Here is a 12,698-nt window from a genome sequence, read left to right as displayed (position 1 = left end):
GAGTTAGTTAGACACAAAACAACATGTTGCACAGGTGTCTGGTGGATTTTTTCACGACTTGTAAATTTGGCTTAAAAAATATGGGTTTCAAAACAGCTGTGTTCCATAGGTGCCTGGTGAATTTGTTACCAAAGGTGAAGAAGCATTAGAAGCCAGGATAATGGATAAGAAGCATATTAAGCATCTATTCTTAGAATGGTCTATAGGTAACGACAATTGCATCGATTTCCAAATTGAATTAGATGTACTCAGCAAATTACAACCTCACCGAGACCTGCAAACGATGTCAATAAGTGGTTATAAAGGGACAAGATTTCCAGTATGGGTGGGGAATATTTTCTACCGCTACATGACAAGTATAAGTTTAGATAATTGTAACAACTGTTGCATGCTTCCTTCAATGGGGCAACTACCATCTCTCAAGTTCCTCTATATTTCAGACATGAATTCGGTGAAGACTATTGAGGCAGAATTTTATAAGTCAGAAGGTTGTTCATCTTTGATACCCTTTCCCTCCCTTGAGCTTCTAGAGATTTTTCGCATGCCAAGTTGGGAGGTGTGGAGTGCCTTTGCTTCAGAAGCTTTTCCTGTGCTTAAGTATCTTTCTATATTTGATTGTCCCAAACTAAAGGGAGATTTGCCAAATGACCTTCCGGCTTTGCAAAGACTCAGAATTAAAAATTGCGAGCTTCTTGTCTCTTCTTTCCCAGGGGCTCCCACCCTTCGAACATTAGAGATACGTAACAGCAACAAAGTAGCGTTTCATGAGTTTCCTCATTTGGTGGAAATTATAGAGGTAGAAGGAGGCCCAATGGTGGAGTCCATGATGGAGGCCATTACTAACATCCAACCTAGTTTCCTCCAATCTTTAACATTACAGAATTGTTCTTCTGTCATTTCGTTTCCAGGTGATCGTCTTTCTCCTTCACTGAAAACTCTGCTCAGGAGTGATTTAAAGAAACTGAAATTCCCGATGCAACACAAACACGAATTGATTGAATCACTATCAATAAAGAATAGTTGCGAGACGCTCACGTCTCTTCCATTGTTTACCTTTCCAAATCTCAAAAGCCTTAAAATCACATACTGTGAAAATATGGAATCAATTTTGATCTTAGGGTCAGAGTCGTTGAAGAGTCTGAATTCTTTTGAGATTGGCCACTGCTCCAACTTTGTATCATTCCCGAGAGAAGGGTTGTCTGCGCCCAATTTGACTCGTTTCATTGTTTATGACTGTGAGAAGTTGAAGTCGTTACCGGATCAGATGGAAACTCTTCTCCCAAAGATGGAATATCTTAAGATATCCAACTGCCAACAAATTGAGTCATTCCCTGGAGGGGGTATGCCGCCTAACTTGAAAACACTTTCGATCAGCAATTGTGAGAAACTAATGAGCAGTAAAGCATGGATTTGCTGCAACATGATTACGTCTCTCAATGTGGGGGGTCCATGTGATGGCATCAAATCCTTCCCAGAGGAGGATATGCTGCTTCCCTCCCTCACGTATCTGCATCTATGTGAGTTCTCTAGTCTGGAGACGTTGGAGTGTAAGGGCCTTCTCCATTTCAGGTCGCTACAAGAATTGTACATTAAAAATTGTAAAAGGCTGGAGAATATTGTGGGAGAAAGGCTCCCTGTCTCTCTGACAAAATTAATAATAGATGAATGTCCCTTGCTGCAAAAACGATGCCACAGAAAAGACCGACAAATTTGGCCTAAAATCTGCCATGTGCGTGGGATAAGCATTGACGGTAGATGGATTTAACAAGCAAGTATGATGAACAGGTAATTCTCCTTCTTTCTCTTACACCATCAACCTCTAACCATCAAAAAACTATTTCTGTCTGTGTTATCTTTCATTTCCTGTATTTCTCCTTTCGAATTTAACTTTAACTATTCTTGAATTAGTTAATTGTTCAATTTCATACTTGACTGGAATTGCAAGAGTAAAGGAAACCAAACATTTTCTATATATTTTATTTACAGTGAGCATTCATGTCACTTTAATTTAAACGTAGTCACTGCAGAGGTGAGTAATGGTCTCTTTTTTTCTCAACAGTTTGTCTGGTTGCTCATGCCGAGGTTCTGCTTAGTATTGAGGTGAATATGGAAGACAGATCATTTCCAGCGAAATTTCATTTGGAGGGGTAAATCGAATTAATGTCATCCATTCATGTTTTTTAAACACAAATTTAAAACATTTTTATATAAAATAAATCAAACAGCTGGTTGATGTCAAAATTAAATTCATGACTGAAAGCTGGAGAAACTGCACCTGTCCATGGATTTAAATTTATCTTTGGATAAGATCTCAACAGCTTGAATTTTAGTTGGAAGCTTTTTCATGGGGTACAATGTGGCGGATGAAAAGCTATACAAACCTCTTATTGTTGATTTTTCAGTCAGGCATGCTTGCACGTATGTAAACTGGCCCTTTAACTGCTAGCCATTGCAAATGCTCTAATAGACATATCTGAAGTTTTGTTTTTCCACTTATTCTTGTGTTGTAGGAAATCGTAATATACTTCCCTTTCGCGGGTCATAACTACTGGTCTGCTGCACTCACACCAATGCAATGAATGAGAAAGAACCGGAAGAAAGGATATCTTTCATTCAAAGCTTTTGATGCAAGAGATCAGAGTAGAGGTTGTGGTTTCATTAGTGGTAAATGGTTCCACTGTATCCTCAGAGATCAAACTTGAGTAAGAGAAGCTTCAACACCTATGGATTGAGTTCTGGCAAGGAAATTCTGTCGCTAGAATTTTAATGCCAATTCAAATCACATTTATTTGTGGAAGTTAAATAAATTTCACAGGTTGAAACTTCACTACAATAGTTAAAGCTCAGTTTAATCATTACCATAAATTTCTTTTCTTTTTCTACTACTTTTGAAATGTCATAATACTAGTCTTTCTACCCGAGCAACGCACGGGTTTTTTTAAATATAATATTTTTGATAATAGCAAGTGGTTTTGGGATATTTAATAACCTATATGATTATAATATAATGTCTTTAAAAAAATAACAATAAAAGAAGACTAAATTACATACCTATAATGTCTTTTTTGTTAATCAACTTCATAACTTTCTTTTGTACACAACTTTTATTACTTCTTAATTCAGCGTTTGTTTTAGCATACTGTTCCTTGTAAGCCTTGGATTTTAGGCAATAGATCCTGCATTGCAGAACAAAACATAAATAATTTCATCTATATTTATACAAACTTGCAAATTAAAACAAAATTATAAATTACATACCTATAATGTCTTCTTTGTCAAAGAGTTTCAAAAATTTCTTTGTACACAACGTTTTTAGTTGTGTTTGTGACATTTCCATCTTCATCCAATATAAATATTTTCAATCCTCTCTTGGTTTTCACTCTAGAAATAGCAACATATAGTTGGCCATGTGTGAATACAGGTTGTGGAAGATAAAGGCCCACTCTAGAAAGTGTTTGTCCTTGACTTTTGTTAATCGTCATTGCAAAGCACTAGGAAATCGGGAATTGTCTTCTTTGAAATTTGAAAGGCAATCCTGAATCAGATGGCACTAAATCCATTCTTGGTATAAAAATCCTGTCACCAATGTTTTTTCCGGTAATAACATTTGCAGAGATTACACTTTTTCCCAAATGGTTGACTTGCAATATTGTGCCATTGCAAAGACCTTTTGCTTGATCAATATTTCTCAAGAGCATAATTGGCACACCTGTTTTGAGCTTGAGTTTATGATTTGGTATCCCTGAACATTTGATATCATTTAAAAATTCAGATGTAAACGATTCAGATTGAACTTCATCTTGTTCATCAGATTGGCAAGGTGTATCTGAACTTAAATAAGTCACCTCTTCACCACCTAATAAAGACAACATGAAATCATTTACTTGCTCTACAGAATCATTAGTTGGGCAAAAGATTGCTCCATCATCAAAATAATTAGGCTTCATCATGTTAACCACAAATTGAGGATAGACAAATTCAACCAATGACAATAAAGGTAAATCTGTATTTATAATCAGCAGCTCTTCTGGAATTTCAACCATGCACTCACCGTTCTCATTTACATCCATTTGTCCATCTCCAATCTTCAATATCCAATCAGCAAATTCTTTGATATCATTGGCTGTTTGATTGTTTGTTGTAGTACTAAATCTCATGTTCTTGGACAGTTTTAGCACTTTACAACAATTCCATAACTCTGAATAGTTGATTGCTTATTTGATGATATCAAACCTAGATCCTTTCTTGATAACGAGTAGAATTTGTCTGAAGTCACCTCCCAAGACAACTTCTTTGCCACCAAATGGTTTGTCATTATTGGCATCATCAACATTTCGCATAATATCTCTTAGTGTTCTATCAAATGCCTCAAAGCACATTCTATTCATCATTGGTGCTTCATCCTAGATAATTAAATTGGTTGCCATCAGAAGTTTAGCACGGAGACTACCTTGTGCTATGTTGCAAGTTGATTCATCATTAATTAACAGTGGGATGTAGAAGGTAGAGTGTGCTGTTTCTCCACCAGGAAGTAGTAAAGAAGCAATTCCACTTGATGCTACGTTCAAAACAATCATGCCCTTACTTCTTAGAGCAGCTGACAATGTCTTCCACATAAAAGTTTTCCCTGTACCACCATAGCCATATAAAAAGAAGAATCCTCCCTTCTTTGAAACAACTGCTGTCATGATATCCTGATATACATGAATTTGTTCATCATTGAGTGCTTTAAACAAAATGTCATGTTCTTTTGCCATCTCTTCTTTATTGTATTGCAGCTCATCAACAATAAATCTATTATTGAATGTATCTAGATCTGAAATATCAAGTTGAGGTAATGAAGGATAATCTTTCAAACATCTACCATTTGACATTAGCATTTCCTGTATTTGAATGAGACATATTTTTTGTAATTCAGCAGTCTCAATTTCAAGACCTGCATGAACAAAATAATGCAATTAAAAGTTATATTTATATTGAATTAAATAAATCACAATATAAATTACCTGGTAAGTTCATCTCCTTTCTTTTTTGGTACAAAATTCCATCATATAAGATACTCCATGTAGAATTCCAAACTATATCTGGTTTAGAAATTGTATTCATGGACAACAAAGTAACAAATAATCTTCTAAGTTGATACCCAGAAGCAAATTCACTTGCTTCTTTTATTGCATCAATATATTCTTTATCGTCAGCCAACAATCCCAAAGCATAGCAAGCTTCTTAGTATGTTTCATAAAGTTTCCCATCAATGGTCTTAATGTTTTCATAATCAATACAACCTTTTTGAATGGTGAGTAATATCCTCAAATAATAAAGTTCTCCAAAGCCCGGAGGAATATAAGTAAGTCTACCAATGTTGTAGCCTTTCTTCCTTGGTTTCCATTCTTTTTCTTTAGCAAACCACACAAATTTGCTTGGAAATTCAGAATAAGTCAATTCTTTTCCTTGTGTATAAACTTTGTAAGCCTCAAACCAAGCTAGAAACTGATTGGGACCGTAACATACCTATATAATGAGATTGTAGCAACACCAATTGGGAATGGAGGAACAAGATTTTCAAAACTCACCAACTGCCCAAACATTCCTTACCAAAATCCTAGATCACTTATTTATCCCCAAATATCTAATTACCACACCTGTACAGTACATGTAACACACCCTAATACAAACTGTGCCACCTGTACAATGCTCAGTTAATTATTTAAACGGCGTTATAGAAAAGGACCAAATAAAACACGAATTGCAAAAATGAGGACCATTTTAAACATTCAATAAAAATGAAGACCATTTTAAACATTCTGTCAAAATGAGGACCATCCGCAACAAACACTACGAAAATGAGGACCAAAAAGGTATTTAAGCCTATTAAATATTTATAAAATATTTTTTATTATTATTTATTAGGCTTAAATAGTCATTTGATCATACTTTTGGATCAGTTTTCTCAGTTTGGTCCTACTTTTGAATTTTTGTTTAATTGGGTCCTAAATTTTGAAAATGTGTTTCAATTAACTCCTTTCACCTAACTCCGTCAAAATTATTAACGGGAATTAGGTCGAAGGACTTAATTGAAACACATTTTCCAAATTTAAGACCCAATTGAACAAAAATTCAAAAGTATGACTAAATTGAAAGAACTGATCCAAAATTAGGACCAAATAACTATTTAAGCCTATTTATTATTGTTGTTGTATTATTTGTAATTGTTAAAAAAAAGTAATAAAAATTTTCCTATCCTATATTTGAACTTAGGTCCTTTTGTTCGTGTTACTCAAATTGTGCCATTGTAGGAGTATATAAAACCTTTGGTAATTTATGATAATCATGAAACCGTAGGAAAGTTCCGATTTACTAGGATTACTCACAACAGTTGATAATTTGTCAACAATGCTGGTTTTAATCGGGAAATTACAAATTTTGGGTGATGTACTTGGTGGGAGTTAAAACCTTCAAAGTTAAATAAAACGACTGATAAAACCAATTTTTGTTGTAACCGACCGATTTTATTGGATTTTATCTAATTTTTGTTGTAGCGGAGAACAAATGGTCGTGGAAGGTATACTAGCAATTGCAATAAAAATATATTGAGGTGTCATTAATTTTTTTTGTCTTGTATCTCATTAAAATTATAAAAATTTATTAAGTGTTTATCAAATATTATATTGTAAACAAACTTTGGATGATTAAAGTTGCAAAACTACAAGTATTCAAAGCTCATATCAAAACAAAAAGTTTTGCAATAAATTTGATGAAAGAGGAGAATAATAAAAATGAAAAAGATATAAAAGAAGAATAAAAAAAATAATAACTTTTAAAGAAGTTTCATGTCCAAGAGGAGAATGTTGATAAAACTTTCTCCATCAAAGATCCAAAATCATTAGCATGAAAACAAAAAAAGAGATTTATAGAAAAAAATATATAAAAAAAAATATCAAATTAAATGAAATGTAACGTCATACAAGAAAGAGAAAGATAATTGCAAACAGAAAATAACGAGGAAATTAAGTACTAAAGAAAGGGTACTCAAATTCAAAATTTAAAATTCAAATAAACATGTAAGTAGTAAGACAATGTGAAATCTTGATAATATTTATGTAATATATTTTTATTTAAATTAGTTTAGACCATAAGAAAGTATATTTTTTAATATATATAAAGATAAAAACGTGTTTCTTTATTATTTAGATTGAAGAAAATTGGAATCGAGATATTGTTACCATTTACTACTTTTAGTAGCATATTTTTTATTTATATTTATTTAAAATATTACAATACATAAATTTCACCCATATTATACTAACATTTTTCTTATATGAATGTTACTACAAATGATATAACATAATATTGTGACATTTTATATAAATATTATAGTATAAATAAAATTAAGGTAATATATAGTATCCTTTTCTTTAGATAACCTCTTTTTTTAAAAAAAAAAAATATTGTTAATTTTTCTATGAACTCATTTTTACGTTTTCTTATAAAGTATATTTGATCACAACTGTTACGTAAAATCAGTACAAATAAAATAAATACTTTACTAGAAAAAAATACCAATTTTCTGTTTTTTTCACGAATTGTTTTTATTAAAAGATATCTATAAATTTTTACAGGAATTAAAAATACATAATTTATAAGTTTCTTATTTAATTTTATAATTAAATTTGAAAACACATATTTAAATTTATACATTCCCCATATATATAAACTTTATTGAATTTTAAAAGTAAACTTTAAAATCACATTTATTTCTAAACCAAGTTTTTCTTTTATCATGTTTTAAAAATAAATATTTTTCTTAATGTATTCTTTTTATTAATGTCTGAAGGTAAATTAAAACTTTTGGGTTGATTTCAATTGAAACTTTTAGGTTTGATTACAATTAATAGGTTAGTGTTATGTTCTCGTATCTTAGAGAAACTAGGAACAAATTTCTTTTTCTACTCGTCATGTCAGTAGGTGATTTTTTGACTGCTTCTCTTTTCAAAGAAGACAAAATGTAAGGAGAACTTTCTCAATATAGGTAAACTTAAGAACACTAAAGCCAAAATAGTTTTCTTCCTTGACAAGAGGAGTTATTAATTTATTTATAGAAAAGGAAAATTATACATGTTCTCCATTTCTCCCAAAGTCAAGAATCCTCCAGTTATAAAAAATATCTAGTAACCTTATCCTAACTCTCTATCGAGAAACTCAGCCCAAATTCTGCTCGGCCCAAATCTTGCTCGGATTCCTTGTTTAGCCCAGATCCTACTCGGATTCCTTGTTCGGCTCAGATCCTGCTCGACCCAAATCCTGCTCAAATTCCTTTTTCGGCCCAAATCTTGCTCGGCTTCCTTGTTTAGCAAGATCCTGCTCGACCCAAATCCTGCTCGGATTCCTTGTTTGACGTAGATCCTACACGAATTCCTTGCTCGTCACCTCGGCCCATGACAAATATTTAATGAAACTTGTCGTTTTATGACAAATATTTATCTGGTTGGAATCAAAATGAGCATGTTAAGGTTGGCCATTCCTTGGATGGTATAGTTAGTAAAACAAAATCTCTTAGTGACACAAAATCTTCATTCACTTCCTCAAACAAGCATAATATTAACCGTTGTGCAAGAACATCAACCACGGTACTCTACAATTCTGACTCTGCCACACTCTACAACGATTCCAACCACTCTACACCGGTATTTGGATTCTGGTTCATTCAACTACAACCGTCAATCTTTCTATGTCTTTAATTGTGATTTTGTTGCACTCTTGCTAATCCTCTCCTATAAATTACTAATTATGGGTGGATAAAATATCAAATTTAAAATCCATTTTATTAGATATAGATTTCAATATGATCTACATATTTTATGGATTGGATATTCATTCTCTAAATCCAGATTTCCAAATATAGATAATCCAAAAAATCCAATTCAAATTTTTAGTTGGGTTAGGCTAAAGGTTGAGATGGACTAATCCAAATTTGGTTGTATTCGACAGAGTCGGTCTTGTACAAAATTTGGTTGTATTCGACTGAATTCAGTTAAGTAGGCCCCGGTTGAAATTTGGCTCAGTCGGCCATTGACCAAATTTAGTTGTATTCGGCCGGGTCGACCCTGACCCAAATTTGACAGCATTGACTAAGTCGGCCCCGAATGAATATGTTGTATTCGGCCGAGTCGACCCTGACCCAAATTTGACAACATTGACTAAGTCGGCCCCGAATGAATATTTGTCGTATGTAGTCGAGTTAGCCCCGACCAACTGAAATTTGGACTTATTTGGTCAAGTTGATCCCGACCAAAATTTGTTCGAATTTGGCCGAATTCAACCAAGTCGACCCTGACGAAAATTCAGCTGAGTCGGCCACGACCAAAAGTCAGTCGAGTCAGTCCATGCTGAAATTCGGCCTAGTTGGCCTCGACCAAAATTCTGCCAAATTCGATCTTGTTAGCCCTAAGGATACAAATTTTAGAAAATTCAATTTAATTTTTTTTATATAGATTATATTTTGGATTTTGAACTTGATCTAAATATTTGGATCTGGATTCTAAAAAAATCAAAACTAATTTTGCTAAAAAAATGAATTTGGATCGAAGATCTAATTAAATTATTTGCATCTAAAATTGATGTAGACTGGATCATAAAATTTAATTCATGACCACCCCTACCGGTCAGGGTTTTCTCTTTTACCGTTAACTAGTTTGTAGAAAATTTTTTCCATGTGTATTAAAGTGTTACTTACAATATAATGATGGTGCACACACAGCACCTACGTACATCCACAGTCAACACTTCAAATTACAGTAGCAGGGTTTTATGGACTTAGTCCATCTTCCCCTCAAAACTAAGATAATGATTTTGTGTTGTATTCTGCCAATATTATTTCTAGGTGCAACTAGCAGAGTTTAGGCTATAAAAGTTAGCCTACCTTAATTTAGTTTTTGTTAACCTGCAAAATCTGTTTTCGATTCTTAAGCCAAATATGTTATTGGGCTGATGTGCTTTCTTGTTGAACTTCCGGAGGAGAGACTTATTGTGGTTGACAAATTGTCTTCTATATTTTCTTTTAACTTTTAACAATGTATTTAGCTTTTGTACTTATTGAGTGATTAACTTATATAGTTGCAGAATAATCTGTATAACATTTCATAACATGAATAGCATTGAATAATTTCATGTTTGCTTCCAATTGATGCTTTTTTTGTTTTTTTATGTATGATCAATCCCTTACCCTTATACAAGCATGCGAACATTCTTCTCTGTAATTGACGGAGATGAGTTTTAAGTTGTTTATGTATGACTTTTAAAGTTACTCTTTTATTTAATAAAGAGAATAGCTCTGGTAGTCTTAATATTTGTTATAAGTTACCTTTTTTTTTCATTTGGTATTATTCTACTAGCTAGTATTCAAGATAGTTTTCTTAAAATAATATAAATAACTAGAAATCATGTCAACCAATATATACATCTATGATTACTTAGCTATAAAATGGGAGAGAAAAAAACATTCTAATAAAAAATAGGATAAAAAGATTGATACATAGAAATAATATCAAATTCAAGGAATCCAATTTGGCAAAACCCTCCACAAAAGGACTTTAAAATAGAAGGAAGCAAGCGAGAGATAAATGGAGACAATGAAATCAAAATAGATTATAAGAAAGTAAAAATAATAAATCATTCTCTTTCTCCTAACCAAATTTATAATTTACTATTTTTTTTAACTAATTAAATGTTATTTTTAATACCAATAAAAGTTAATAGACACTAATAATAATTTAATTAAAATTTGTTCTCAAATATAATAATTAGTACTAAAAGAATTTTGAAGTCCTTATTTTTAAATATAATTTTATAATTAATTTAATAAATATATTAGTACTAAAAAAATTGAAGCCTATTTTTTAAGATATTTTTATCATTAATTTAATTAAGAAATATCTACTTAAAAACTTAAAAAACAAACTACTAGTGATATTATGCAAACACTCTGATCTAAATTGCTTACACATGTCCCATTTTTTGGTTTTATTGTCTTTTTTACCCGTGTTGAAGTTGGTTTGTCCTATTTAATGGTTTTGTTTCCTTTTTCTAGCCCACGAACTCAATTCATATTTTACGCCCATACTCCTCAAGCTCTTCATTCTAATTGATGGGTTGTCCCATTTAATGCTCAATGCTTTTCTGTGATTAATTGATTGATTGACATATATATGTTTTTATAGAATGGAAGATTATGAATTCATCTGTTGTGTTTCTCCATTTCAAATCGTCATTATGGTTTCTGTTTCCGGTGCTCTCTATGTGTTGAGTCTATTTTTCTTTGTTTTAGGTAAATTTGTTTTTCATTTTGTTCTTATATTTTCGAGTATCTTTCCGAAATTTAAATTTGATTGTCTTCTTCTTACTTTTTTTTTTCTTTTTAGTTTTGAATCAGTTTGTTTGTATTGTTCATTCTTTTGGTTTTGTGTTATTATTTCTCATAATCCTTTTGTTTACTAAATTTTTCTTTATTTCAGTTTCATTTTTTCTTACCTTTTGTATGTTCTTTATAAAGTTTGTTGTTCGGTTGTCGATTTATTTTGTTATATTTTGTCTTAGGTTTATTCGAAGTAAAAATTTTCGTTTGTTTTTATTTGTTCAATGAAAGTATATATTTTTTGGTTTATTTATTTGTTACTTTTTTTTTTAAAATACAAGAATAATATGTTTGTTGTTTATTAGATACTGAAGCAAAAAATCGTGTAATCAAGGAAGAAGAGGTGAGATTGGAGAAAAAATGTCTTGAATGAAAACAAAAGGTAGCATTTTAACGTTTAGGTTTTGTTTGGGTTCTGTAAAATGTTTTACTGTTTTTTTTATGAAGAAAGTTATTTTAAATTGATCGTGTCACTCTCATATCTCTATATATGAAACAACAATGGTGAAAGGTTTGCTCAACAAGCTCGACTCTTGCTCCCTCCCTCTTCGTCGTTGGAAAATGGCAACACCACTAACTCCACCGCTTCAACATCCATGAGTACCAGGTCTACCTCTCTTTTCCTTCCTCACCGTTATCGATATTATTACAATTTACAAATCACTTTGGAGCTTCACCTGTTCCCAAAGATGGCAATCACAAAATTTGTTCTTAAGAAATGATGCCTTATAATTTTACCATGTTTATTGATTTTATAGGAAGGTGGTCCAATTGGCTTGATTAAAAATGGAGACATAATCAACATTGACACCCAAAAAAGGAGAATTTATGTTTTGGTATCAGATGAAGAGATGGAGGCACGCAAAAGTAAATATTGGACTAGGCCTCCCTATAAAGCTAGCCAAGGAGCTCTGTTCAAGGTTTGTGGCTTGAAACTCTTGGAAGGAAAAAAACAATCTATATGTGTTAGTTTATATGATTCATGTTGAGTTGTAGATTCATTTATTCATTAATTATTTTTATGATTGACAGTTGGTTGTAGATATAAATTATCGTGTTTCATTTAAACATTGAAGCTACTATTTTTTTACCCGTGGTGATTTCTTGACACATTGATTTAGTGTAATGTTATAAATTGGCTCTTTGGATTAATGTGTTTTGATTACAACATTATGTTATCTTGATTATTTTGGTAGCCTTGATTATTTCTTGATTGTACCTTTATGATTAGCATAGCTTTCCATTTAGCGTTTGATGTCTTTCACAATCAGAAGAAAGTGTTGATCAA

The 12,698-nt window shown here is 32.0% G+C and overlaps 3 protein-coding genes across 6 annotated transcripts; 1 reads left to right on the top strand and 2 right to left on the bottom strand.

Moving 5' to 3' along the window:
* Positions 1–129: 129 nt before the first annotated feature.
* LOC146882558 (putative disease resistance protein At3g14460) lies at positions 130–2,980 on the top strand. Of its 4 annotated transcripts, none has more exons than XR_014985256.1 (3): positions 130–1,785; positions 2,060–2,100; positions 2,511–2,980. XR_014985256.1 is itself a non-coding variant. In XM_085667933.1 (2 exons), exon 1 carries the CDS (start codon positions 161–163, stop codon positions 1,763–1,765), a length of 1,605 nt encoding a protein of 534 aa, XP_085524059.1. In that variant the 5' UTR covers positions 130–160; the 3' UTR covers positions 1,766–1,785; positions 2,511–2,980. The 4 variants fall into 4 exon arrangements, 1 of the variants encoding a protein (XP_085524059.1); XR_014985254.1 differs by having other exon boundaries at positions 2,060–2,147; XR_014985255.1 differs by having other exon boundaries at positions 2,060–2,418.
* A 511-nt stretch (positions 2,981–3,491) lies between these two features.
* LOC146882557 (uncharacterized) lies at positions 3,492–4,391 on the bottom strand. The gene is made up of 2 exons (XM_085667451.1): positions 4,277–4,391; positions 3,492–4,177 (listed from the first exon to the last, which is right to left on the bottom strand). Exons 1-2 carry the CDS (start codon positions 4,389–4,391, stop codon positions 3,492–3,494), a joined length of 801 nt encoding a protein of 266 aa, XP_085523577.1.
* Positions 4,392–4,403: 12 nt separating this feature from the next.
* On the bottom strand, positions 4,404–5,106 carry LOC146882556 (uncharacterized). Its single transcript, XM_085667450.1, has 2 exons — positions 5,007–5,106; positions 4,404–4,936 (listed from the first exon to the last, which is right to left on the bottom strand). The coding sequence occupies exons 1-2, from the start codon at positions 5,104–5,106 to the stop codon at positions 4,404–4,406; spliced, it is 633 nt and encodes a 210-aa protein (XP_085523576.1).
* Between the last annotated feature and the right edge of the window lie 7,592 nt (positions 5,107–12,698).

The sequence above is a fragment of the Vigna unguiculata genome, chromosome 10 (genome assembly GCF_037176805.1).
Source record: "Vigna unguiculata cultivar grain cowpea cultivar isolate G323 ecotype 2 chromosome 10, ASM3717680v1, whole genome shotgun sequence".
Lineage (NCBI taxonomy): Eukaryota > Viridiplantae > Streptophyta > Magnoliopsida > Fabales > Fabaceae > Vigna > Vigna unguiculata.
This window is presented reverse-complemented; position numbering and strand designations above follow the sequence as displayed.